Source organism: Kryptolebias marmoratus, linkage group LG14, assembly GCF_001649575.2.
Source record: "Kryptolebias marmoratus isolate JLee-2015 linkage group LG14, ASM164957v2, whole genome shotgun sequence".
Taxonomy (NCBI): Eukaryota; Metazoa; Chordata; class Actinopteri; order Cyprinodontiformes; family Rivulidae; genus Kryptolebias; species Kryptolebias marmoratus.
Window position 1 is genome coordinate 17,358,400 of NC_051443.1, and position 25,717 is coordinate 17,384,116.

Sequence of the window (25,717 nt, forward strand, 5' to 3'; positions counted from 1 at the left end):
TTCAAGATGTGTTTACAGCGAGAGGAAAGTGATGGATGGAGCTAGTGGTGCGTTCAAGTGCTGGTGAGGAATCTCACAGCTGCATCTTTGTGGATGACAACTTGTGCAAATAATGAACCGAGCAGCCAAGGGATAAATCCGTGGGCCTTCGGAGAGGAATGGCATTTATTAATGAGGGAATATCTGAAGCCTTCTCAGCTGTCAAATATAAAAACAGTAAATTATTACTATAATAACATTACTATAACAGGAGCAAACAACTGTAAAGCTAAAAGGGATGACTGTGAATCTATACAGTTTGCAGACTGTTTATTGAGCTTGATTTTGAAATGTACTTTAACAATAAAGGACATTATATGTGCATATTTAGAGAATTATCATAATACTTCCTTCAATACTTTTGTATTTTTAACCATCTTTAACAATTATTAAATAAATTCCTTCATTTTGATTAAGTTAAATTGTTGAAAAAAAAATCAGACCTCTTTAACACAGTTTGAATACAATAAAGGGATAATTCAGATCTTTTGAAATGGAGTTCAGTGGTAAGGTTATGAACAAGTACATAGCTGTTTGCATGTTTTCAGTTTGGAGGAAAAAATGTTCAATTCTGGACTGAAGAGCTTACACCTTGATTGTTTGATTCACAAAAGTTTTCATGCAAAGGCTTTTCTATACACCTCTACATCAATTTCTCATCACACAATTAGTGTCTTAGGCTGGATCGGAAGTGCTGCAGCTAGCTGCTGCTGCAAAACAGCAACAGTTGCATTTGTCATTGTTTAGGGTTGATAAGGACCCACGGAGGCAGGCAGGATGAAGGAACAGGAAGCAGCTTTATTTTCAAAAAACAAACTAAATCAAACTGATTGAACACATTCTAAGTCAGCGTAAAATAACTCAAAGAAACAAGAGCAATCTGACAAAAGTAACTGAAAATCAGAGACATGAATACACCGGAGCTGACAACACAAATGAACACTAAACTAAACAATTAGTGTTAGAGAAAATGTTTGTTTGTTTCTGAGAATAATAGAATCTGTGATTTATTTGAGTCATTTTTTTATCCACATATGACCAAAACATCTTCAGTGTACATCAAGTATAAAATCCAGGACTCAAGTTAAAGGTTAAAGACCTTCATTTTCCACTTCTTCTTCTGAATCTGCAGTTTTCCTAAAGCACAAAACAACACAAAATAAAACTTAAATTAAAAAGAAATCTGTGAAGAGGTTTTGAACTTGTTGCACATTATATTTCAGCACTTCATCCGAATGCATTGAAGGATTGTGATCTTCTGGATGGACCAGATCAAATAATCATCCTGTTCTGTACCTTTTCTGTTTTCTGGAGCGCAGAACTATTGTTGTTATGATTACAATCAGCGCCAAGGCTCCGATGACTGAACCGGCCACAATTCCTGGGACATTACCTGAAACATAACGAGAAATATTTAAACAGGAGGCGCCCCTTAGAGTTAAAGCCAAGCATTCACATCAAATGGATTTTATTCAGTTCATTCCTTTAGATTTTTGTGTCTGTTTTGTCTCAGCTGTATATTTAGTTGCTTTAAAACTGAAAGAGACAGGCTTTAACCACTTCAGCCACAGTCCCACCATTATTTGTGAAATTCTTAGTAGGAAAAGATCACCTTCCACGGTGTCCAAGCCCTCCACACAAAGCTTTAATTGTGTTCATTCAAGCATAAAATCCTCAATAATTTATCAATATTCTGCTGCTACAGACAGTCTCCAGACTCTTAATGGTTGCTGATGCTGACTTTTAAAGCAGCAGCAGATTATATTTATGATGATATATTTACGATAAATAAAGTAGAAATCAATTTAAGGAGACATTTGTGGTTCTGGACACAAGTCCTAATGTTTCTTTTTAAGCTCCAAACTTAGTACCGCATGAAGTGTGTAGATCTGATGAGACTCATGATAGCTGTTTATTGAATTATTATCATGTTTGTTAGAGCTGTTAACACAAAAAAGCTAAAATGTATTTTTATTTTATCTTTCATGCAACACTGTCAGGGTCTCATAAAACTGAGGTTGAATATCTGTATAAATATTTCTGGGAACATTTTGAAGTCCAGAGCTTAAATTTGAGGGTTCACTCAGTTTGCATTTTTGCAGCCTCATTTTTGTTTTTTTGTTTTTTTTGTTGTTGTTTAGTTTTCTTCACTTTTCCGGATTCAACAGCCTCCCTTCCTTCTGTGCAGAACCTTGTAAATTAAAAAAATGCAAAGCAGATGATCTAAAAGTGTAAATTTACAGATCAAATAAGAGAGAGATGCCTAAAAAACAGAACAAACACGTAGAACAATGTCATGTTTTTTTGTTTGTTTGTCTGTTTTATTGAGTTTGTTGAAATTTCTGATACTAGAAAATTTTAAAAGAAAATTGTTTTATACGTTTAAGTGAGGCAGGCATTCTGACCGAAGGAGTGCTTCCTCATCCCTGGAGAACTTTTAACTCTTTTTTTATAAATATATTTTTTTTGTAAAGCAAGACTCCCTTATCCCACCTGACCTGGGTAGCTTTTAATTGAACTTAAAATGTTCATGTGAACTTTTGTGCTGTTTCATGCTTCAGAGCTGATTTGATAAATCATACGATGCACACACACATTCATACACTCAAAATCAAATGCAGACACAATTGTTGCTAATGATTTGTTATATTGTGCAAATCAGAGTTTTAATATTTATTGATTTTCTCGGGTTGTCATACTGGGAGCCACGCAGCTTGTCTCTTCTCCAGACCACCGGCTGTTCTCCTGGCAGATCCGCTCTGCTGATCCTCGGAGCGTGTAGCCCTTGTCACAGGAAAACTGCACCTTAGCTCCTTGTAGGTAGGTGGTCCCATGTTTTTTCCCATTGCTTGGTGGTTGAATCCAGCCGCAGGACAACACTGCACATGATGATAACAAGAACTGTGATTAAGATGGGCTTGACCGTGTAGTTTTCAAAGGTTCTTTCATACTTTTTTACCTGGTTTCAGATCGTTCACCAGAGAAACGTGGCTCTGAAATGAAACTCTGGTTGCATTTCCCATCTGTGGACTTCGACCAACCAGGATGTCATACCTGCAGGACAAAGATGATGAAAAGAAAATGATCAGATGGACAAAACTCATTTTCTGAAAATGAAACATCGTGACTTATTTTGTATTTTGCAACATCTTTGAAGTAAAAGGCACAACTACAAACTTACTGTATTTACCAATCATCACACCTGTCCTTCATGTTTATTTTGCATCATTTATGTCTATATATTTCTTTGTTTCCATTTTTTCTTGCCAGTTCCTTGCTTGTGAATTCATGTCAAGTGAAGTTTTAGCTTGTTTCCTGGATTTTTCCTTTAACTCCAATACCTTTTGTGTCAATAAATTAATTTATGTCCTGATTCTCTCGCATTGCTGCACTCGGGTCCTTTTTCCACCATCATTTTATGACAAAAACATAAAATCAAAAAATAAATACATAAAAAAATAAGAAGTCATAACATATAAGAAACTACTAATACAAAGCTGAAAACACATTTTATAATAATTCTAATAAAAAACAGTTTTTTGCCAAATCATTTCACATATTTTTTTAAAAGATATTTCTGAAATATGTACCCTTATTTTAATGCTGTAGTCAAAAACAGTTAATGCTCATATTTTCCTGATTACGGTTTCAGTCAACCATAAAATACAGTAGAAAAAAGTACCCCTTCTGACATCAGTAAGCTAATATATGGTTGCTCAATGATAAGAAAACTGACCTTCAGGTCTAAAAATAGTGGATTTACCCTTTAATAGTGTCAACATTGTCCCTGCTGTTTTGAACCAAACATGTTTGTGGTTTCCATCTCTTACCTACAGAACTGAGAGCCCTCTCCGGAGCATATCTGAGCTGCTTGACCAGTCAGCGGATCATCTGGATCCTCAGGGACAGAAAACACTGGAACAAAATTGTCGTCATGTCTGGGTTTGTAGTAATATGTGTTCAGAAGATATTCTGAATCATATGTGAACAAGGCAGACGTGTTCAACACCGCCCCTGTAAGACAAAAAGCAATAATCGTGATGCAATTTCATGTATCAGGACGTGTTTTAATATGGTTCTGAAACATGTTCTTTGTTTGGAAAAGCCCATGAGGCCAACTAATTAATGGTTTTCCTGTTGTTGCTTAATATTGATAACTTCCCCTGCTCATTAAACTACCACACAGTAGACTGACTGCTACAGTTTCAGTATGAAGGATTTCTTACAGCTCGCCCCAAAGTTAAACAGCTCCACTGGGTCACTGTGGTTCTGCACAAGCTGCCCGGTGCTGAAGACGAGGTCATCTTTGGCATCACCGTTCATCTTTCCCAGCAGTCCGAGAGTGGAGCCTTTAAACTCCTCAGGCAGGAGGACGGTGGTTGTCATGGTTACATCTCTCAGCCGCACTTCCACCCCGGCTCCAGACGGGAACATCACAGTCACGTTGGTAGAAGTTGGAGCAAACACAAACACACCTGGAGCAGAGTTTGGTTTAAAAAAAAGAGGAGATATAAAGGAAACATTTTTTTTAATTTCCAAATCTAAAGCTGTTTTTCCCTAATAATGAAACTGCATTTCCTCAGTTCTTCCACCAGAAACGCACGGACACAAATGAAAATTTTCTGTCAAAGTGAACAAAAGGAATGCTTTTTAACCTTTCTTTGTCAGAAATAATAAAACGTGACAAATTTGAAAGAAAACAAGAGGAATCTCACCATGAAGGTCCATCCAGCTCTGCTCAGCAAAGGAGAGGGTTTGCTGGTTTTGCAGCACTTCCAAACCATTAAGTGCTCCACCCAGACGCACCTCCACAATGTCAGAGGAGGCTTCTCTCATGGCGACTGACGTCAGCTTCGTTGCATTTATCATATTTCCTAAAAGTGTCCAAATCACATCAGTACTGTATAGACAGAAACAAAACTTTGATAAAGGAAGTGTTGTTCTCTCACCATCCACAGTCTCTGTTCTGCCTTGGATCACCAGCTGTTTCTGCTCCGAGACGACCAAAGTGTATTCCCCTTTTCCATTGAACGAGTAGCTGACGCCGTCAAACGTTATAAAGTGTGGATCGCCGAACACCACAGCTGGAATTAGACACAAATTTGTGAATGAACAGAAAATAGTCATCTCATTAAACGCATCCTGCAGTGGCATGATTACCAACAGTACCTGAGCTGGGAGACTGGTACCGCCTGCAGTCACTGGAGGGCCGGTGTTTGAAGTAATACTGGCAGTGATCAGACCAGAGGCAGCAGTAATAAAAACTGAGGACGTCATAGACCCAGTGGGATTGTCCAGGAATTCGAGGGGGTTTCTTGTAGGGAGGAGACCCCCAGTCGTGAGCTCGGTCTGGAGTGCTTCCCCCTATTGAGTCTGCAGTCAGGACCTGAGCACCGGTGCTGTCGTAACAACACTGTTGTCCCGCTGCGTATTTAGGACTAGAGAGAAACAAAACACTTAGGAGTATGTTTCACAACACCTGCAGGAACTTTCCCCACTTTTAGAAGGTCCTAATTCTCAATCCTGTGTATTTTTCCAATGAGGAGATAAATAATGTAGAAACATATTAAAACTTAAAAAGCCAAAAACTTGCAGCACATAATAGTTCTAAGTAGACAAGTTTTTATGACACCATACAGTATTTCAGTATTTTTTAGACTCATCCAATGCATCAATCTCCATATAGACTTTAAGATGTGGTGTGCAGTGGTTACTATTTATATACGCAGCATTCAAACTTTGTTACTTGTAGCATTAATGATTGGCACGAGAAACAGCACAGAGAAAAGCAATGTCCCTGAGTGCATGAAAAAAAAAGTTATTTTTTTGTGTATTTTTGTTGTTATGGGTCATTTTGACATTTAAATAGTTGACCTCAAATTCCAAGAAACTCCAGGATCCTTTTTTTTGGTTCAACATAAAGAAAAACACAAAAGACATAAAACAAACACAGCATAAAAGTAATATGTATCAGTTTGAATTTTAATTGTCAGTGGATATTGTCAAAGCATTTGAAATCTGGAAAATAAATGTGTGTTTCTAACGATGCAAAGGAATATTTTACGCTCACACTGCTATCTTCTGATAGTGAGGGAATGAGTTTTCATCAGGGAGGGACTCACCTGGCCTGTATGGCCCTCACACAGTGAACACTCCCAGGATGGTAGGTGCACACACTCCCTTTCTCTATATCGCAGCCGTAATCAGTCTGAGGAATGTAGCACAGATACAGAGTTTGTTACGGGCAGCCATGAGTGGATTCCACTGTGTTCGCTGAGAACTTAAAGATCCATTTACACCACCGTGTGTCATACCTGTTGGAAAAACATGTTGCACATATATATCAGCTGTCAACTTCCAACAGAAATGACTTTGACTCGACTTGAACATTTGTATAATAAACACGATCTGTGTCGCAGCTTGAAGATTATGTTGCTTTAAGGGCTATAATTAGAAGAGCTCCTTCTTCTTGACTTTGATCGGATGAGCAGTGAGCGATAACAGAAGTCAGCTACACCGTGGCTACAAAACAATAAACAAATGAACTAATAGCATGTTTATCTTGCATGACTGCAGTACTCTGATTACCTGTCTGTGCAGTGCATCTGAAACATCTTTTAAAGCTTTTGCTCAAGTATTAACCTATGTCCATTTAACATGCACCAATTTATGTGTTCCTGACACATTTCTGTCGTCTCATTTGTAAAGCAAATATTCTAAACCCATGTGTATTCATGTTGATCAGGCAATCCGAATTGCGCTCTTCTGAAAACCCATGTTCATAGGTAAAGTGTTTTTCTCTAACGTTGGTGTTCTGGTTGCGAGTGAATGCTGTCAAATCTTTAAAAGTTCTCCTCCTCACACCTACATGAAACCTTCCTGTGTCAGCTCTCGCTTGAGCCAGAGTGCAGGGGCAGTCGATGATCTCACTGAGGAAGTTAGGCAGCTGGTTTTCGAGCTGGTCCCACGCTAAACATTTCTCCAGAGCCCAGGCTGCGGAGTTCTGCCTGAACTTTTCCTCCAGATGCCAGGCCAGAGCGTGATCCTCCGTCCATGCAGCCTCGACGTTCCTGAACAAATCACAAACAACACAGTTGTTACCGCTGTGTTGTGACTGCTATCTGACATTAAAAAGATAATTTAGATCTTTTACAGATTTCAAATAGTATTTTTATGAACCACTTTAGCCATCATCTATCACAAATAATGACTTTTCCATATATTAGAGTGTTTACTTTGCGTGAAAACCAAAAACTAATGAGCATTTGTCATTTTTGCTGTATTTTAGGAATATTTGCACATACTTCATGCCCTCAGAGTAGATGCTGGAGCTAACGCGGACAGAGCCAAGCTCCCAGGTTGAAAATCCATCCTCTGCTGGTTTGGGCACAAAACTAAAGGCGCCACTGTTGGGGTGATCCTTCGCAAGTGAATACAGATACTGCCATTCCCCCTGCCAGTACTCTGAGTAGGGCTCTCCTACAGGAAACATTACAAATGTAGTGTTTTCTTGAATGAATGCAGTTTACTTATAAAGTTCATGTACATTTTTCTCACCTGTCTCCCTGTATCCCCAGAGCTCTATGTTGACCTTCGCTGCATTTACTAAGGAGGTGTTCCAGGTCATCTGAAGAGTGCCCCCGACGTTCGGCGTGCCATAGTACTGCCACTTTGTTGAGTTGACCAGAATAGCCTTGAACTGAGAATCCAGCTTGCCTGTATGAACTGTAGCAGCACATGTGGATTAGTGCCTTTTAACACCAATTTAACCTCTCTCTTCATGTTCATTCAGCTGCATTACCTGAGAACCAGGATCCAGCTCTGTTAAATGTGGTTCCATTATCTGGGGAGATGTGCAGAGGAACCCATCCTGTTTCGTATAACAGCGGGGAGATACAATGGCCTCTACCATCAGCATCCACATACCCCACAGTGCTAATTTTATTGTCAAACCTGTTGTTCAAAAGGAAGAAAAGTTTAACTATTTTGTTGTTTTATAAGTCAGAAACACACAAGACCACATACTGAGGGTTAGAGCTGCATCGTACCTGCAGACAATCTGGGAGCTGCTGTTGAAATATGCATCCAGGACAAGAATGTCTGTCCCACCCAGGATGGAGCCAGAGTACGGAGAGGTGCTCACACAGTACTCTTTGTAGTCGGCGCAGCAGTTCTTCAGAGACGCACATGTTGGGTGGCAGGAGCAGGAGGCAAAATGTTTCCCACAATGTTCTTCACATGTCTGTCCTGTGCCAAAAAAAAAGACAAAAAAGATTGTTCTAATCTTGATAAATTACTGCAGATTTTGTGCAGCAGTCTAAGCCAAGCCACCCAAAGAGCTAAGATTTTAAAATCAAAACTTGATTTTTTTTTTTTGTTGTTGTTTTTTGCTTGTTAGTTTAAACCCTGAAGCTTACATTGGGTTAAATGTGGGACTTTAAAAATAGATTATGATTGCTTTACTTTCTTGTAAGTCGTGAAAAAAATCCATGGTTCTATTTATACTGTAATCAAACTGAATCTACATGTTTATGTTTTTAAACACAACTTTTCATTTTTTATAAATGAATTTAAAAACAAAAGTTATCAAAGGTTGGGTTAAGCTATTTGTTGTGGTTTCATCATACATATATACCACTCAGCTGATGTTACTCTATACCGTGATTTGCCTTAAGTTAAAGTCTTTCGATGTGTTAGCTTTAGATCATTGTGATCATTGTTTTCTAAAATTCATCTATCTGCTGTTGTAGAAATCTGACCAACAAGATTAATCAAAAACCTGCCTTTGGAGATTTTATTATCTCTGTGCAAAAAAAAAAAAAGAAAAAAAAAAAGAATGAACAGAAGAGAGTCTGCAAAGTCTGTTCGAAGGAGTACATAGTATCTAATGGGGAGTCAGAGGATGGACCAGTTCAGTTCCTTCTGCATGAAAACCACACTGTGCTTTCTTCAAGGTTGGCAGAAATTACACTGATGTACAACTGAGCAGAAAAGTAGCGTTCTGGTGCATTCTTGAACACTTAAAAATGTCCACAACTTAATAATTTCCTATATTGCACGTATGCATATTTACTGTTTCTGTGTAAAGATACTCAGATGGAAATATATTTCTGCAAAACCAAAGTCTAGTCTAAATAACAGATTCAGTAAACAATAAATCACAGCTGAAACTTTTCTATATGTACTGTATATATATTTAGGAGATACTTGCCTGTTGTTGTGCAGACACATGAAACCAGAAGGATAAATATTACAGCGACGACTCTTCTCATCCTGTCGGCTAAGACTTCAGCTCCACACTGATTAATGACTGCTTTTGTTTTTTTTAACTCAGCACTTTTTCAAACCTTGTACTTTTGCTGACCTCCATTTACAAACTCCTGTCTAATCAGTAACCAGAGTCATATTTTCAGCTGTACCCTTACGTGTCTACCTTCGACCTTTTCTTGCATTGAGGCAATTAATTTGAAAAATGTGTTTCTGGATTAATAAATTTAGGGCTGTTAATTTGACATTCATAAACTTGTATGGCCTATAATTTTCTCATTATTCTTATTATTTTTATTAAAAAATATCTCAATTATGGGGGGAAAAAAGTTCAGTAGATTATAAATGAAACATTTTCATGTGTGCCCGAGGAAATTAAATGTTGAATTAGTTGTGTCAGCTGGTTCCACTGAACTCAATTGTTTAAGTGTAATATTTATCTGAATCTTTGTCCTCACCAAATACTGTCGTTTAAGGGATTAAAAAGATTTGTGAGTCTCCCAAACAGACATGGAGCAAAATCCCTCAAATATTATTTAAAAAACAGCAACTCCTGGCCTCAGGAGTTCTCTAAGTACAGAAAGCCTTTTGGGACAGTCTTTATTTAGTAAAAGGAAAAGTATATTTTAGGCAAAATGGTATTATTCAGTTGATTTATTGGTTTACATTATTGCTTTAATCCAACAAAGCCTGCTTATTATGGCTGTTAAAAATTAATCAAATGCATTAAATTCAAGATTAAACAATTGTGCAGTAGAAACAAAATGAAATTTTGGATGTTCTGTGTTTAAAAAAGTCTTTAGATCTACAAATTCAATTTTTAAGTATTAATATAATACATATTTTTGATCCTGCTAACATTAAAATACTCTTTTACAGCAGTATTTCTAATATGTAGTGGAACCTAAAGACAGACAAGCCGTCGTTTATTCAGAGAATCAAAATTTTATTTTTTATTGTGAAGTCAAAATGTGTGAAAACAGGTACTACAGAGGAATAAAATTCATTAAAATAAAAACAGTTTCATTTTTAAGCATGCTGATGTGCCAAAGCAGATATGGCAGTCTTTATTTACTTATTTCAAATGTGACTAAACTAATATTAGAAGTTTTACGGCTTTTCTCTGCAAGTTTTGAGATTTCTGCAGGTCCAGGAAGCGTCCAGCAGGGGGCGCTGCTACATGAGGAGTCATCATAAGAACACTGTCAGTGAATATGACAAGCAGCTGATGTGTTTAGTTGACTAAAGCTAAATATTTGAAGTTACACATGATGTATGTATGATTTAATATAAAAACGTGGCATTCTTTAGCCGTTATAAATGTTACAGACATGGCTTTACACACACAGCTACTGATATGTCGATGTATAGTGTGTCCTTGATTCTGCACCAGATTCAGTCTCTTCGGAAATGATTTAAAGCCAAATATTCTTCTGGTCAGGCTCAGCTATAACTTGCTCTTTCTACAACTAAGTTCATTGGCAGTATTTGTGCAATAACAGCATACAGTGTTGTTTAAAATTAACATAAAGTTGCAAAATATAAAAAAAAAAACTGCTGACATGAAACTCAAATAATTAACAACGGCTACAAGGCTGCGTTACAGAGCAAACATGGCTGCTTATTTAAGATGTCTATGAGCGAGGTTATCCTCTGTCATTTTCATCTGGACTTGGCTCTCGTCGATTCCTAGAAAGCACAGAGGGCTCAGTCAGTCGCTCATATCTTCAGTGATAAAAATAACTTTCCATGAGCTCCACACTCACCACCATCAAGTGGCCGTTCTTGGCCCTGTAGACCATGGATTCCTGGCCACTTTTGAAGTCAACAAACCCCTCTCTGCCAGGCTGGATGTCAAATCTCACACTGAATATATAATGATATTAAAAACACAAACATTTCCACAATTGCTTTTATAATGCTGGTTAAAATGTTGCCTCATATGGTGCAGGTTCAGTACCTGTCCTGGACCACTTTGATGCAGTTCTGCTTGTCTGCAGTAACACTCAGCTTAGTCAGGGCTTCGTACAGGTAGTCGCACTGCAGAACCAGATCTCCCTGAAAGAGCAAACGTTACCAGACCTTCAGGTCTTTATTGCAGCAACTAATGACCTGATCGCTGACTGATAAATACATTTACTGGATAATAAGGACTAAAGTTTGGGACTGCGTTAAATCCCAAAGTGTTGTAGAAATTTACAGCTTTGGGCATTTAAAGAATAAAAGATGGTCAGATTGTTTCTTAAATAGGTGAACAAATATATACTTAAAAAGTACTTAAAACTTGTTGAATAAACTGTTTAATTGCAGAGAGAGAAAAAATCACACAATTTAGATGAAGTGATGAAGTAGTTTAATATAATAACTGTATTTTGGTTGGGTCAACATAATCTTTTAAGGATAACTGAACTGTTTTTGTTTCTTCTTCACACTTTTTGTATGACTTCTACTGAGTCTCATTCATTTTAATTTGTGAGACAAATTAATCTTTTATTGTAAACATTTGTCTTTTGATAGTTAATGCCAAATTTGTTTGAATTTATGCTATGTGAGTTTGACATTAACTAACTGAAACTCAGTATGTTTATGTTGTGCAAACCTATTTTTGTTTAGGGTAATCAACCATGACCCTTGGTAGTTTTTGTTTTTTTTTAATGTACCTTTTTTTTGATATCATCACGTGTAACATGGAGGATCAAGAAGTTGTCACTCAGGTTGCTCACAGACACACCTACAAAAGAGGTTACCTTTAAAACCCACATTTAGCCAGTGCATTAAAATGTGTCCCCCAACAGATAGTCAAACTTGTTTTGTTCAGATTTGACCGGCGTTACCTTTCAGGGAGGCGTAATCAATCCGCTGCTTGATTTTGGCCTCTTCGATCAGGTAAGCAGCTTTCTGGGTGAAGATGAGCTGCCGGTAACGAGGCCTGAAGCCGTTCCTGTCGTATTTCACCACTGGCACACTGTACTGTGGAGGACATAACACTCCTCTAAATGTACATTTATCCTACACCGCCTACTATAAACCTGCTGCAATTCAAAGTGCAATATTGTTATTGTGTATGTGTGTATGGGTAGATTTCCTTATGTATTATTTTACATTATTAGTGTTTTTAACAGCTTATTATTTTGTTCTCCTTTATGTCTAAATGCTGTGCTGAATGACAATAAATAAACCCTGACAGAAAACAAAACAGGTTGAGGAATTTTTTTTCTAAAAAGGCAGGCAGAGATGCAACATGAATTCTGATATTTGTTTACCTTGATGTGCTCGTGTTGGATCATCTGAACGACCTTCATGTGTATGTCCTCTAGAGCTTTATAAAAGAGTAAAAATACAAAAAATGAGAGGACCAAATAAACATACTGAGTTCAGCCTCTCAGTCTATCAATATAAAGACTAAAAGTTATCTAAAAATGCCTGGTTTATTATATGCACTTTTAAAATGGGAAAGAAATACAGGCACAAGAAAAACTCAATGTAAATCCATCTAACTGTAACATTACCGCACTGTAAAAATTTAAAGACACAAAATTACCACTAATACTGTAACAGCAGGAGGAATGATTTCAGCGACCAAAAATGTTATCCTTAAAGTCCACTGAATGTCAATAAAAAATAGCTATTAAATTAATTTTACCAATTCTGGTGTCCACAAACGGTCTGCTCACACTGAAGGGATAATTCTCCTTTTTTCCTTTGAACATGGAGCTGGTCTGGACTTTTAACAGGAGCTAGAGGAAAAGAAATGTAAAAATGATTCATTTTATTCCCCAATTATCATGTTTTTTTTCTTAGAAATTGTAAAAAATAGTCAAACTTTAGTTAACCCTTACACATTTCTTTACAAATCTACAGGTATACGTCTTATAATATATAAATACAATTTTTCTAATTTTTTACTGTATTATGCAGCTTTTCTGCAGATTTCCAGTGCTTAAAGCTGATGCCAATGGGAGTTACTGTCTTTTATTTATCAGACTTCCTTCAATTAAACATGATCAAAAAGTCTGGATGGTGGCCCAGTCTTTAAGACTTTAAGCCTTTATAATTTAACTTCTTATTCAATCATCCTGGGTTTTTGTTGTTGTTTTTGTATCCTGCTCAGGCTGCACTTGTATCTAAACATATTTTATTTAGTCACTGAATTTTATGAATCTGCTTTTGTGCATAATAAACCAGCAGAATGAGATATAAGCATGATTTTGAGGTTAATTGGAGATGAGATGCCCTCTCTGCTTTCCTGCTTAGAGGACGGTGAATTGTACCTGTGCCTTCCTTTGGGGGGTGATTCCTCGGACATACTTCCTCACCATGTGGCGGACGTAGATCTTCTGCAAGAGCTGCGAGACCTACAACACGTGCAGCAGGCTGTGACCAGCTACTTGATTTAGCACCTTAACAGGATGAATTGATTGCTCTGCTCCTGGCCTGCACCCTGATGCATGCAGCCTTTTGGAGTTAGAGCAGCTTAGAAAACGACTAAATTACTCACGTCTCTCATGACAGGAGGCGAGGTGAGCCAGGAGTCTTTCTCTAGGACTGTTCTGGGAAGGTTCTCCTTCAGCCGTGCGAGGTAGCTCAGCCTCACGTAGGCCAGGTAATCACTGTTGTCGACGCAGGCTGGTTGATTTCTGGTCATGAAACCTTTGATGAACCTATAGCACACATGGGCCAACAGGTTATCTTACATTAAACTGCCTCATCGTGTTTTTACAGATACCGTTTCTGTCTTATTTAGCTTTTTACATACCTTTTGATGACTTTGACGGCCCAAGCTCTCCTCTCCCGTTCCTTCCTCGCCATCAGACCTCTCCAACAGTTCTCAATCTTTGTAGCTATTTTGATCAGTTAAGGTAGCATAAACTGTTTTAATCTGGTTTAACTAACAGTGAGATAAAGCTCATGTTTGTCGTAAGAATCTCTCACTCTCTTGTGCCTTTAATCATCACTCACCAGCCTCTTTCTGTTTCAGGTAGTCCTCTTTCACCCTGTAGCCTTTATATTTGGCCTGAATCCTTGTTGCTATATTGACAAATGAGAGATTTAGTTATGAGATATGTTATATTAACTGTAGCATTATGGGTGAAATAGTCGAGCCATGTCTCACCTAGCTTATGTTTGCAGATCTGAAAGGCATCCTCTGTTGCAAACAGAGTCCTCGGGTGGCGGATGAAAATCTTTGTCCTTGAGATGAAGAAGCAAAAACTTAGATCAAACAAGAATTAAGCATTAATAGACTCTATGTGAGAGCTACTGGCATCTACCTTCCCATCTTGTACTCATCAGGTCTGTAGCCCAGGTGTTTAATGAGGCACAGCACACCTTCTGCTGGAGTACCTTTCCAGTTGGGCCAGGTATCCGGACACAGAGCCTTATATCTGAGCGCAGAAGAGGAGCAGTGAGTGTGGCAGCGGCAATAACAAGAGCAAACAAAACGCAAACATTTAGAAAATACAGTAAATATTGTGAAAGGCTAAACTACACCATAAAAGGTCTGATAGGCTACCTCTGGAGAAAGATCTCATATTTGCGGCGGTATGCGAACCCAGCCCGCCTGACCCTCAGGTGCTCCATCAGCCCCAGGTATTTAACTTGATGCCTCACCAAGACGTCATCAAACTGGCCTGCAGATCACAAAACAACCTCCGTATGTCACTGCAACATCCGAGCTGGACTGCAGCTTTAAGGACCAGATTTTTCCAGACACAAAGCCTCACCTGGCTGCTTGGCTTCGTTGGGTTTAATGCAGCGGACATACCAAGGTTCTTTGGACATTAGGATCTCAGTCAGGCCAACCAGGCTGTTCTTAAACTGTGTCACCACCTGAAAAATCACAAGTAAATGAAAGAATGAACATATAAAGAATGGATTTTTATAATCAGTGAGGCATTCAGTATCATCCAAGTTGCTTCTTACGGTTTCAGGCCGCCTCTTGGTGTCGGGTTCACTGGAGGGAAAACAGTGTTTGATGATGGCGTTCTTGGACTGCCTCATGACCTAAAGGAGGACAGGAACAACTAAAAGTGGGTCTACCCAGGCTAAACAGAATAGACTAACGGCTTGACACAGAAAACTGCAAAACCTTTCAGTCATGAAATGGATAAAACTGGCTTAGATTTAACTTATTCATTAATAACCTTTGATCACAGTCCACTATAATAATGTGGACTGCGATTAAAGGTTGAGTTTTGTACCTGGTAATTAACTGGTTAAGTTTAACTTTCCCAAATATGCTGAAAAACTTGAGCTAATGTGCAACCTGAATTTTGCCTGAAACTTGTTAGTGGCTACAAAATTTATCTGGTAAACTTCATACTGAATATTTACTACGATTTTAAGCATGCAGTATTTAGATTTTTAGGGATCAGTTTTGCATTGTGCCGATTACAGATTACCAACAGCAAAGGAATATCTATCATCAATTGTTTTCTGTTGCACATTCATTCCCTCTTAGGAAAGAAAGTTAAAGTATGTAAATTTATATCCAGACTTTTGTATATAAAACTAGAATTTTACTTTTATTTTTATGTGTTTAATAGCAGTAAAATAGTAGAAATCATGACCCAAAAGTAAGTATGAGTTAAATAGGTTAAAAATTCTAAAGAAAAATCACCTCTTTTCCATTTCGATACAACAGGTCATTGTTTTTGTCCAAGAATCCTGAAATTTTAAAGAGCAAAAAAATGAAATTCCTCATCTCACAGAGAATTCCTTCAGTATCTATTATATAATATTGAACTGTGGCAAAAATAAACACATTATTTGACAGAATTTGAGCTACATCTTTAAGAAATCTTACTGCTTGTTAAATAGTCTGCATAACATAGTTATAAGTATCTAAAGACACTTATTATTATGTCTCTTACCAACAACGCAGTATGTAACCTCCCCAGCATAATGCAACAGACGGAAGTCTCCTCGGTCCAGAGTTTTTCTTGTGTCTTTGTCTGCAAGTTTATGTCTGCGGGAGGAGGAGCATCATTTAAAATGAATATAATATGTATGATTTTGGGCCTTTTTGATTTCTGGAACATGTTTCCTGTGAAGCTGGAAGTCTCACGTGACAAAATGAGGATGGCCTCCAATCTTTTCCTCAATCTTTTCCAGAAAAGTGAGATCTGTGGCCTCTCCAGGGCGCAAACATTCCTCATCCTGTAGTGAGAAAAGCATCAGTCATCCAGCCACGTTTACTTACTTTTTTAGCAAAGCATTTCTTACTAACTCATTTAGTTATTTTGTGTCTTTCTGCAGGACCATTTAATTACCAGCAAAGAGATAATTCCTCTGAATTTTGCCTCCACCAGATCGCAGATTATCTTGTTGTTGAAATATGGCACTGGTTCCCACTGTTTGCAAAAATAAGAGCAGCTACGGTGAATTAAGACTTATTGTACATGAGCTGACTTAAATAAAAATGGTGGCACTTTGTGAATAACTAGGATATTACTTCAATCCCTTCCATCTCATACTCCTCCTGCTCGGATTTGAGGGTCAGCTCAATGAAAAGCTGCTGCAGCTTCTCGTTGCAGTAGTTGATGCAAAACTGTTCGAAGCTGAAACAAACCACGGGCGTTGTCAGTGTCAAACTCCTCTTTTTGGGACTTTTGCCTTGGACTTTTGCTCAAGTGTGTGAGACTTCACCTGTTCACATTGAAAACTTCAAACCCGTAGATGTCCAGCAAACCAATCACTGTTTTCCTGGAGGAATCCTGCAAATAACACACACAGATTTTAAAGAGTTGGGGGTTTGTTGTTTTATTTCTTTCCCGTTTTCAGTAATTACAATGAGTCAAGACTGGTACACACCTTGTTAGCTAAAGATTCATTGATCTTGTTGACCAGCCAGTTGAAAGTGCGGCCGTAGATGGCTTTGGCAAGGGCGTCCCTGGCATATACTGCATGGTCCACAGAGAAGGGACTGAGCACCTTTAACATCAAAATAATGTAGACTTTTGACATCAAATTAACAACAACAAGAAACTAAATTGTTTTAAAGGTTTAGAAATTTCACCTCCTCTGTTTTGGCTTCGATCTTTCTGTGGGTTAAGCCCTGTTGTAGCACCTGGTTAGGAATCCCCAACAACTGCACAGCAAAGACAAGAAAAACACGCTCATTGACCGTACTCATATTAAAGCTGCATGGGGTTAGGCACGAATGTTTGATTGGATCTCACCTTTGACACCCAGTGCATCTCCGGGTTGTTGTTGAGAGTGGCATATCCCCGAGCATCTGCATCAAACTTTACATTTCCTAAGTGGAGCACACTCGCAATAATTCCAAACAAGTCCTGCATTACGCCGAGAGGAAAAAAAGCAACTGATTAACCCTCCCCAAAGAAAGAAAGAAATGCTGTATCATGCATAATGACAATTAAAGTTAAATAAACTGTGCCTCCTCACCTCAATTTCACCTTCACTAAAGTTTATGACAGAAAGGGCTTTCCTCACTATCTTCCAATCACGTTTATCATTGATAGAGCTAACTTTGGCACAATCCCCCTGAAAGCAGAGCAAATCAAACTGTAAATAAAGTATATTTTGTACCCATCTCCTGCCTTTCTACTTGTTTCCCATCTGACCTGCACAAGGTAGCGGTAGTTCTTGCAGTTCCTCTGCAGGCCGAGCCAGAGGAGCAGTTCTTCTTCTCCTCCTTCCACCAGCTGGTAGAAGATGTGGAAGTTTCTCTCCCCATGGTTCTGGTGCACCACGCGGGACTTCTCCAGCAGGTAACTGAGGATGTGACCCCCAACAGCTCCACCCTGATCGAACAATCAGTCCCGGTAAACTTTCAGCGCTTTAGATCTTCAGTTTACTACCGTATGTTCCAGTTTACCTGGTGGCCAAACTGGATGTCCATGTATTTCCCAAAGCGGCTTGAATTGTCGTTCTTTAGAGTTTTGGCATTTCCGAAAGCCTAGAGGTTGTACAAAAAAAACAAAAAATTAAACTAGAAAAATGCCTGATTTAAAATATATTTTGTCTTTACCAAAAGCGGACTTTTAGTGCACTCACTTCGAGCACTGGATTGGAGAGAAGCAGCCTGTCCCGGACGTTGTTCAGGACTTCGGTGCTTGGGCAGCTGACAGCGTAGAACTGCAGGATCTTCTTGGAGGCCTCGGTTTTTCCAGCCCCACTCTCCCCAGAGATCAGGATGAAGTGGTTGTTGAACTCAGACTGCATGGTGCGGAAGACGTTGTCTGCCAGAGCGTAGCTGGAAAAACAATGACAAGTTCATAAAACACATTTCGACTTGTTTTACTTTTAGGACAAGGCGCAACTTTGTTTTTTCAACCTAAATTTAGTCATCTTAAATCAGACTATTGAAGACAAAACGCCCAATAAGACGGATTTAAGTGTTTATTTTATGGTATTTTGACTAACAGTGTGTATATTTAAATAAATAATTGCTCATTTGCACATCTTTCAGAAACATTGTCCTGTGGCTTCTCATCTTTTGATGTGAAGTAGTTTTGATTCAGGTTTTGGATTATTAACTTTTTTAAAGCCTGACAAACCCTCTGAATGAGTCAAAACAACACCGCAGGTATCTAATACTTCTGAATGAGTTTATTCATAATTAAAGTTCTATATGTGCACGTATTAAAAAAGAAAAATGACACTCACATATGAGGTGGCAGCTCAAAGAAGTTAACGCCCATGTAGGTGTCCATTTGCTTCTTGCTGTAGATGTCCAACTCTTTATACGGGTTCACCGACACCAGCAGGGTCCCAATGTAGGTCTTTAAAGGAAGACAAGACAAGGACGTGAACTCACCCTCTGCAGCTCTTGCACATTTGACAATTAAAACAATTCTTCTCAATGATCTCATGACATCAAATGATATCTATGTATCATTCCACTGCTTATATTTAGTTTTGTCCTTTATCAACAGCAGTAAGTTAGGTTAATCACTTGTCATGAACCCGTGGGTGGTGGTGACCTTCTGAGTGCTCACTCTGCTCATTAAACAAACCAGAGTTGCTATCTCAGCAGCACCAGGTGCCACATTCAGCAGAAGGTGGTGTTGTGTTGGGACAAGAGGGGGTTGGAGGTCAAGAGGGGGCGATGCTTGATTAGACTGAGGGTGTTTATCCGAAGTGACACCACACAGGAAGGACACAGGAAAAGACTCACATAAATGAGATTCTCATGGAAGCGTTTCCTCAGGTTGTCCAGGAAGGCGCTCTCACTCGTGTAGGCGTCCAAGAGAACAAAATCCTGGATGCCCACACGGTCCCGGGCCGTCAGAGAGGCCTCCATGTTCCTCAGGATCCGGCTGCACCGCTCCTCCAGGCTCTGTGAACGGAGCAGCAGCACATGAGTGATATCCCACAGATCAGAAGGTACAACAGGGCTTCATCTCTCTGTCATCACCAGCGTGACAGGACAGTTCTGTGCAAAAGTTGTAAAGCACTCATTGTTTCTTTATTCTTTCCTTCCAAGGTGGCCAGACTTTCTTGTAACCTTTAAAGTGATCTTGATCATCAGTTCTTCAGGATTTCTGAAGGTTTCTATTAGGACTGTGGCTGCTTATACTCATCTCCTTCTAGTGCCTGACCATTTTCTGAAGAACATGTTTTTGAAGCATAAGAAACCTCCTCCGTTGTGTCGACACATAACTTAGCAATAAATCAATTTTAAATTGAATATTTACACTTTGTTAGTAAGTGTTTGTCCCAAATGTATAAACTGTTATCATTTCTTTAGTTGACTCGTTAGAAAACACCAATGATAACATAATTTGACATATAAGATTGTATTTTAGCGCTGAAGGTTGATGTTTTTTCCTAAAGACAAATTTCAAACTGATCATTTCTTCTTGATATTAATTTAGGCCTACAATTATTGTTTTTTTTCCTCCACTTGTTTAGTTTTTCTGAGGTTTTCAAAAACACTTTTTGCACACTGACAGCCATGTCATCATGCTCAGGTACTTGGCAGCTAAATGAGTCAATAAGCAGCCAAAGTCCAAAGAAAACCTTGAAGAAAAGCCCGACAAACTATTGATCAAGACCCCTTCAGAGGATCAGAAACATGTAGCCTGTGGGTCCAGATCCATAATATGAACTGATTAAAAATTGAAGTATGGGACATGAGTAGGCTACTTTACTGTATGTCTCTGATTTTAAAGCTGTCTGTGCTGCAGGACACATTCACCCATCTGCTATGAATTCTGGAAAATCTTATTTCCTGAAGGGTGACTCACTGCCTGCATTTCGTGCTCATATCTGTGCGTTCCTGTTAGAGGCCTTGGTCACATCCTCTGTGCACATGTCGGCTCTAAATTCATCCACCGCTATCTTATCTGCCTTCAGGCTTTCTACAGATCCATCACTCTTGCTTACAATAACGAACACAGAGCTTCCACGTTCAATACAATCTGGTTATTATTTTTTTAGCTAAGCAGAGGCATCACGAACACTCACCACAAACAAAGCACAGCTAAGTGGTAGTATTCATTATGAGATGCATAAACACAGCTACTTAGTGCCCAACTCGATTTCTGCCAGGTAATAATCAGCAGTCCATTGCACTTTAATTACGACGCTATGAAGGATCCATCTGGGATCGTGTTTCAGTAGTTTGGCATTCACGTCTGCCAAGCTGACCCGTCACCAAGTCAGAGTAACTCAAACTGACAAGCTGCTTGTCTGCTGACAGCATGGACTCACTGCAAGATGTTACACGGCATTAGAACCGAGATAAATCTTTTCTGTGTGATTCTAAACACCACGCACGCTAATATATTTCTTACAATGTTCTAAAAATTGTTTGCAGAAATTAAAAGATCATAAAAATATATACCTACCCGCAGGGTCTTTAATGTTTGCCGCACTATTTTTCTCTGAAGTGAAGTAAACTGAACATCTGGTTTTATTGAAGGGAACACAGGAAACACTGGTAGATTACAGCCTCTGCTTCCTTTAATAGGAAGCCATAAATTATGTTGTGAGTGTTCAACAAACGGTGCAAATCTATTTCTAAATATGTGTTTGTGTGAATGCTTGTTTTTGTGTTTGTGGACAAATAAAAAAAAGCTCAAAATGTCTTTAATAAACGTGGTCTGGGCTGTATGAAGACAGACACGTGACTCTTTCTGTTCTTTAGAAAATATATTTTCTCTTTGGATTTTTTTAACTCTTATCTTTTAATGTAGCTTTTATATTACTTGAGATGCTTCAGTAAGTAAAAAAATAAAACAAAATAAAACCAGAACGTGCAAAAAAGATTTTGCCTCACTAAAACTGGTGATAAACTATTTGCGATATCTTTACAAAACACATAATTTTTTTTTTTTTAGATAACAAATCCAAGATGTTAAAGGTCTGCTACAGAAAATCCAGCCTGCTTCTTTGGGCATCTAAGTTATCAAGTGTCATCCAGTTCAAGAAGGAGTTTCAAAGGAAATGTGACCTCAGATGAACCCACAACAGACAGAAGTGAAAAAATAAATAAAAACTGTATGCTGCAATAAGATGAAAGAGCAAAACGTCCAAAGAAAGACCTTCCCTTTATGTCACTGGATTTAAACATGTTTGAACAGACTAATTAAATCACAACCAAGTTATGAAAACTAAAAGAAACCAAGCAGTAACATATAAACATATTCTCTAGACAACACATCTGAACAGGAAAGTCTATCTGACCTGGAGAACATCACCTGAGAGGACACCCCATTGTCCCTGTCTATCCAGTATGGTGGTGGATCCTGTTACGCCGCCACAAAGTGGCAGTTAGGATCCTGAAAGAGATAGCGCTCCTCGCGGCCCATTGACTGACGCCACACATCACCCAGGGCAACACACGTTTAGGGGGGCTCCAGGTGTCTGGAGAAACCTGACCTTCAACAGGCCTCCGACGCACCGGCCTACTCCTGGACCTCCTCTGTTAGTTCTGTTTCACAGACAGCAGCGTGTGGTTCTGTCTCTGCTTGTGTGCTGAACAGGTAGAAAAGGTGTTTTTGTTTTTTTCTACATAAATGATCTTCCATCCTGCAGCAGCTAAAAAAACAGGATCTAAACCAAAAGGCTGCACCACTGGGTGATAACTCTCCACAGACACAGGACTGCGTAAAACTTATCAATTCTTCATATTCTGCCTTCAAAGAGCCACACTTTCTTAAATTCATTTAACCGGTCTTGACCAATTGTGCCTGAGGGTTATTTGAACATTTTTCTTTGAACTTTGGCTCTTTATTTCATTCACATTCAGTCCAGTTTTTGAACATTTTTAGAATAATGTTTGTTTATTTGTTAAGCCACATAAATCTGGCATTTGAATCATTCAATCATAAAACAGGCTGATAAACTCAAGGGATAAAGCAGCAAAGAACCTAATATACAGTAAAAAAAAGGCCTGATACAATTACTCAGTGCATTTCCATTTCTTTTGTTGAATCTAGAAAAAAGCCAAACATAACACGGTTTGACACATAAAGTATTATTTTAGCACCAACAAGCTGATTTCTAAAACTTGCCATGAAGATGATCACCTAAAGGATGATGCATCTCTCAGGTCCTACAGTGTGGATTCTTTTTTTTTCCTGCTTATTAAATAAATGACTTTCAGATACAATTCATCTGTTGTAGATAATCTTTTATGCCTGATACTTCTTTTCTCCACCACTTTTTACCTGCAAAAATAGAAAATGAGTTAAAAAGCAACCAAAGTCTAAAGAAAATCTTTGAAAACCCAGCAGAAAACCTGTAAATTTGTTGATCAAGACCACTTTTCTGCACAGAACTATGTATATCTGTGAACAGTCAACATTCAGATAGTTGAATGACAGATTAGAAATATAATCTTGTGTCACTCCCTTGTGTCAGTCACCACTCTCAAAGATGCTTTTAGAGATAGTTTTAAACCAAAATAAATGTCAGCTTTGACACAAGGGCAAAAATAAACTCAGATATGCTCTGAGATTTCCTTTACCTCCTTTACTTCCAAAGTCCTGTGAGTCATGGTTGAGTCAGTCTTGTGTTATGAAGGCAATTAATCCAAATTACTGCGTTTCAGTCCACAGGTGTGTGACTTTAGAAGCTGAGAACTTCTTCCATTGTGAAGCCTCTTCAAGTCGATGCTAGTTTTTCACCAATAATCTATTCTCAGTGCTCCTTCAGTCAGATAAATGTCTCAGAGCAGACGGTCCTGGGAGGAGAGGTTAAAGAGAGGGAGGATGAGGCGTGTAAGGATGAAGAGGAGGGTGGAAGCGATGTTTCCTGCTGGCTGGGCGCTCCTGCATTGTCAGTGAGGATGCAGGAGCGAGCTACCTGGTTCTGGAAGCTCCGAGCTGCTCAAACATTTATGGAGCCCAGGCAGCAAACATTCATTCAGCTCTTCACCTGAGTGTTGAATGGTGTGTTTAAGGAAAAGAGCGTGCATGTGTGTGTGTGTGTGTGCTGGTATGTAACGCAAGGATGTTGTAACTTGATCCACCCAGAGACCCGCTCTCACCCTCCTCCCCACAAAATTACAGTACAGGTATTCGATTACTGATCTTTGATTAGGTAGATGCATTTCAAACTAATTACTAGTAGCTTTATTACGGCTAGAAGGACCAGATTAATTGAGGAATTTGACTTTAAGGGGTTAAAATTAAATAAAAGAGATGACCCACATAAAGTTTAAGTTTTAAATCTGTCAATCAAATATAGAAACAATAAGATTTAGCTTCTTTTTTGCTTGTTTATTTAAAAACATTTACTTAAGTGTACGCTTCTACATGCCAATTATAGAAACAGTCGAAAGAAACAACGGAAGCCTCTTTATCAGACACCACTCGTTGTGCAACGTTAGCAGTAGAGATTGCATCTGATGCTTCGATCTTTTCCTTTTCATTTGGCTGCTTCGGCTGTGACAGGCGACGTGGTGTTGTTTTCTAATTGCGTTTGTTTAAAATTTAACATTGCTTCCTGAAAGCACCAACAAAGGCCTCTTACCTTACTGCCTCATGATTGGCGAAACCACACAGTGACACAAGAGATCTCAATGGAAAAATGCTCATTAACATGATGTAATCCATTACTTGCAGATTTATAAGATCTGTTTTCATCTTTAAAGTGGACCACTCGTCTGCCATACACACACACACACACACACACACACTCAAACACACACTCAAACACAACAGTGTCCACAGATACTGAAAAACCCAAACTTGGAAGCATGTTTGAGGCACTGGATTTCAATCAGAAAGAAGGTCATTTGCTGATCTTGATTTCTGAGTGAGTTGCTGGCTCTAGTGCAGGGGTCGGGAACCTTTTTGACTCAGAGAGCCATGAAAGCAAATTATTTGGAAATTTATTTCAGTGAGAGCCATATATATTTTAAGACCGAATTCAACTAAATGTGAGAATAATAAGCCTCTGAATTTATTCTTTTAAATAATGTTGTTATAATACTCACCATTAATGCGACTTCTGGTGCTGCATGGATTTGCTGATGGCTTTGTAGTCTGGTTGGTACTTGGTGAGGTTAAGCTTCATGCAGGCATTGAGGCTTTCATCCGTTAAACGTGATCGTAGGTTGGACTTGATGTTTTTAAGATGTGAAAATGACTGCTCACATGAATACGTGGATCCAAACATGGTCAATACAGCAATACTCACACGCTTCAGTGTGTCGTATGTGACAGGAAGCGCGTTCCAAGTTTGGATAATCAGCTGGTCTTCGGGTTGAAGTTTTTTCATTTCTGTCCACATGTGCTTGCTCGCCAACTCCGCTTTCTGTCGTGCGATTCTTTCCAAATCTTCATTCAGTGACTTGAACTTATTCACCCACATGTCTGAGGCCTTCAGGTCAGCCACTTCTGCTTCAAAATCTCTGACGGAGACGGCAGGAATGTAACTCAGGTCGTCTGCGTTCAGTGAACACTCGTTTGGATGGGTGATGAACTTAAAAAGACGAGTGTGCTCACGAAATTCTCCAAAGCGTGCTTTGAACGACTGTAGGAGACTGGATGTGAAGCCAGCTAGCTGTTTGAGATCAAAGTTTTTAGTGGGCTCACTTGCTGTGCATGCATCTTTAAATTGTCTCACTTTTTCAAAATGTAGTAAACGACCTGTTTCAAGATCCATGATAAAGAGCTCCAGCTTGTTTTCAAAAGCAAACACGGCGTGTTGAAGGGATAACACTGTATTTCCAATGCCTTGCATTTTCACGTTGAGCTGGTTCAGATGTTCAGTCATATCCACGAGATAGTAAAACTTGAGGAGCCACTCAGTTTCGGCTAGCTCAGGATGCTCAATGCCTTTCATTTCAAGGAAAGTCCGGATTTCGTTCAGGCAAGCCGCAAAACGGCTGAGCACCTTCCCTCTTGACAACCAACGCACATTGCTGTGCAGAAGCAGACCATGATAGTTATTTCCAACTTCATCCAGCAGTGTTTTAAACTGGCGATCATTT

The 25,717-nt window shown here is 38.9% G+C and overlaps 2 protein-coding genes across 3 annotated transcripts; both read right to left on the reverse strand.

The window, feature by feature from the left end:
- Nucleotides 1–819: 819 nt before the first annotated feature.
- Nucleotides 820–9,326, reverse strand: LOC108232588 (sushi domain-containing protein 2). Of its 2 annotated transcripts, XM_017410492.2 has the most exons (16): nt 9,251–9,326; nt 8,088–8,286; nt 7,841–7,992; nt 7,597–7,764; nt 7,344–7,518; nt 6,908–7,109; nt 6,162–6,247; nt 5,209–5,477; nt 4,989–5,123; nt 4,755–4,913; nt 4,266–4,514; nt 3,870–4,053; nt 2,999–3,093; nt 2,739–2,918; nt 1,336–1,432; nt 820–1,176 (listed from the first exon to the last, which is right to left on the reverse strand). In XM_017410492.2, exons 1-16 carry the CDS (start codon nt 9,309–9,311, stop codon nt 1,131–1,133), a joined length of 2,457 nt encoding a protein of 818 aa, XP_017265981.1. In that variant the 5' UTR covers nt 9,312–9,326; the 3' UTR covers nt 820–1,130. The 2 variants fall into 2 exon arrangements, with proteins under 2 accessions (XP_017265981.1, XP_024860465.1); XM_025004697.1 differs by having other exon boundaries at nt 4,755–5,123.
- A 925-nt stretch (nt 9,327–10,251) lies between these two features.
- myo1hb (myosin IHb) lies at nt 10,252–21,168 on the reverse strand. Its single transcript, XM_037979309.1, has 32 exons — nt 21,123–21,168; nt 19,448–19,609; nt 18,937–19,052; nt 18,325–18,523; nt 18,146–18,226; nt 17,892–18,071; nt 17,713–17,811; nt 17,487–17,600; nt 17,324–17,395; nt 17,119–17,238; nt 16,954–17,021; nt 16,760–16,865; nt 16,578–16,658; nt 16,373–16,464; nt 16,179–16,273; nt 15,926–15,972; nt 15,229–15,309; nt 15,030–15,135; nt 14,819–14,936; nt 14,577–14,690; nt 14,420–14,496; nt 14,266–14,334; nt 14,063–14,147; nt 13,805–13,967; nt 13,578–13,661; nt 12,950–13,043; nt 12,570–12,625; nt 12,141–12,276; nt 11,967–12,037; nt 11,267–11,364; nt 11,073–11,172; nt 10,252–10,995 (listed from the first exon to the last, which is right to left on the reverse strand). Exons 2-32 carry the CDS (start codon nt 19,571–19,573, stop codon nt 10,969–10,971), a joined length of 3,075 nt encoding a protein of 1,024 aa, XP_037835237.1. The 5' UTR covers nt 19,574–19,609; nt 21,123–21,168; the 3' UTR covers nt 10,252–10,968.
- Nucleotides 21,169–25,717: the final 4,549 nt, after the last annotated feature.

Coding starts and splice junctions, on each gene's coding strand:
- myo1hb (XM_037979309.1), bottom strand. CDS start 19,573: ATGGAGGCCTCTCTGACGGCCCGGGACCGTGTGGGCATCCAGGATTTT. Junction 12,626..12,949: donor GTTTGTGGACACCAGAATTG/GTAAAATTAATT, acceptor TCTTTTATAAAG/CTCTAGAGGACATACACATG. Junction 12,038..12,140: donor TGATTACGCCTCCCTGAAAG/GTAACGCCGGTC, acceptor CCTCTTTTGTAG/GTGTGTCTGTGAGCAACCTG.
- LOC108232588 (XM_025004697.1), bottom strand. CDS start 9,311: ATGAGAAGAGTCGTCGCTGTAATATTTATCCTTCTGGTTTCATGTGTC. Junction 3,094..3,869: donor GAGGGCTCTCAGTTCTGTAG/GTAAGAGATGGA, acceptor TTTGTCCTGCAG/GTATGACATCCTGGTTGGTC. Junction 1,177..1,335: donor CGCTCCAGAAAACAGAAAAG/GTACAGAACAGG, acceptor TTTGTGCTTTAG/GAAAACTGCAGATTCAGAAG.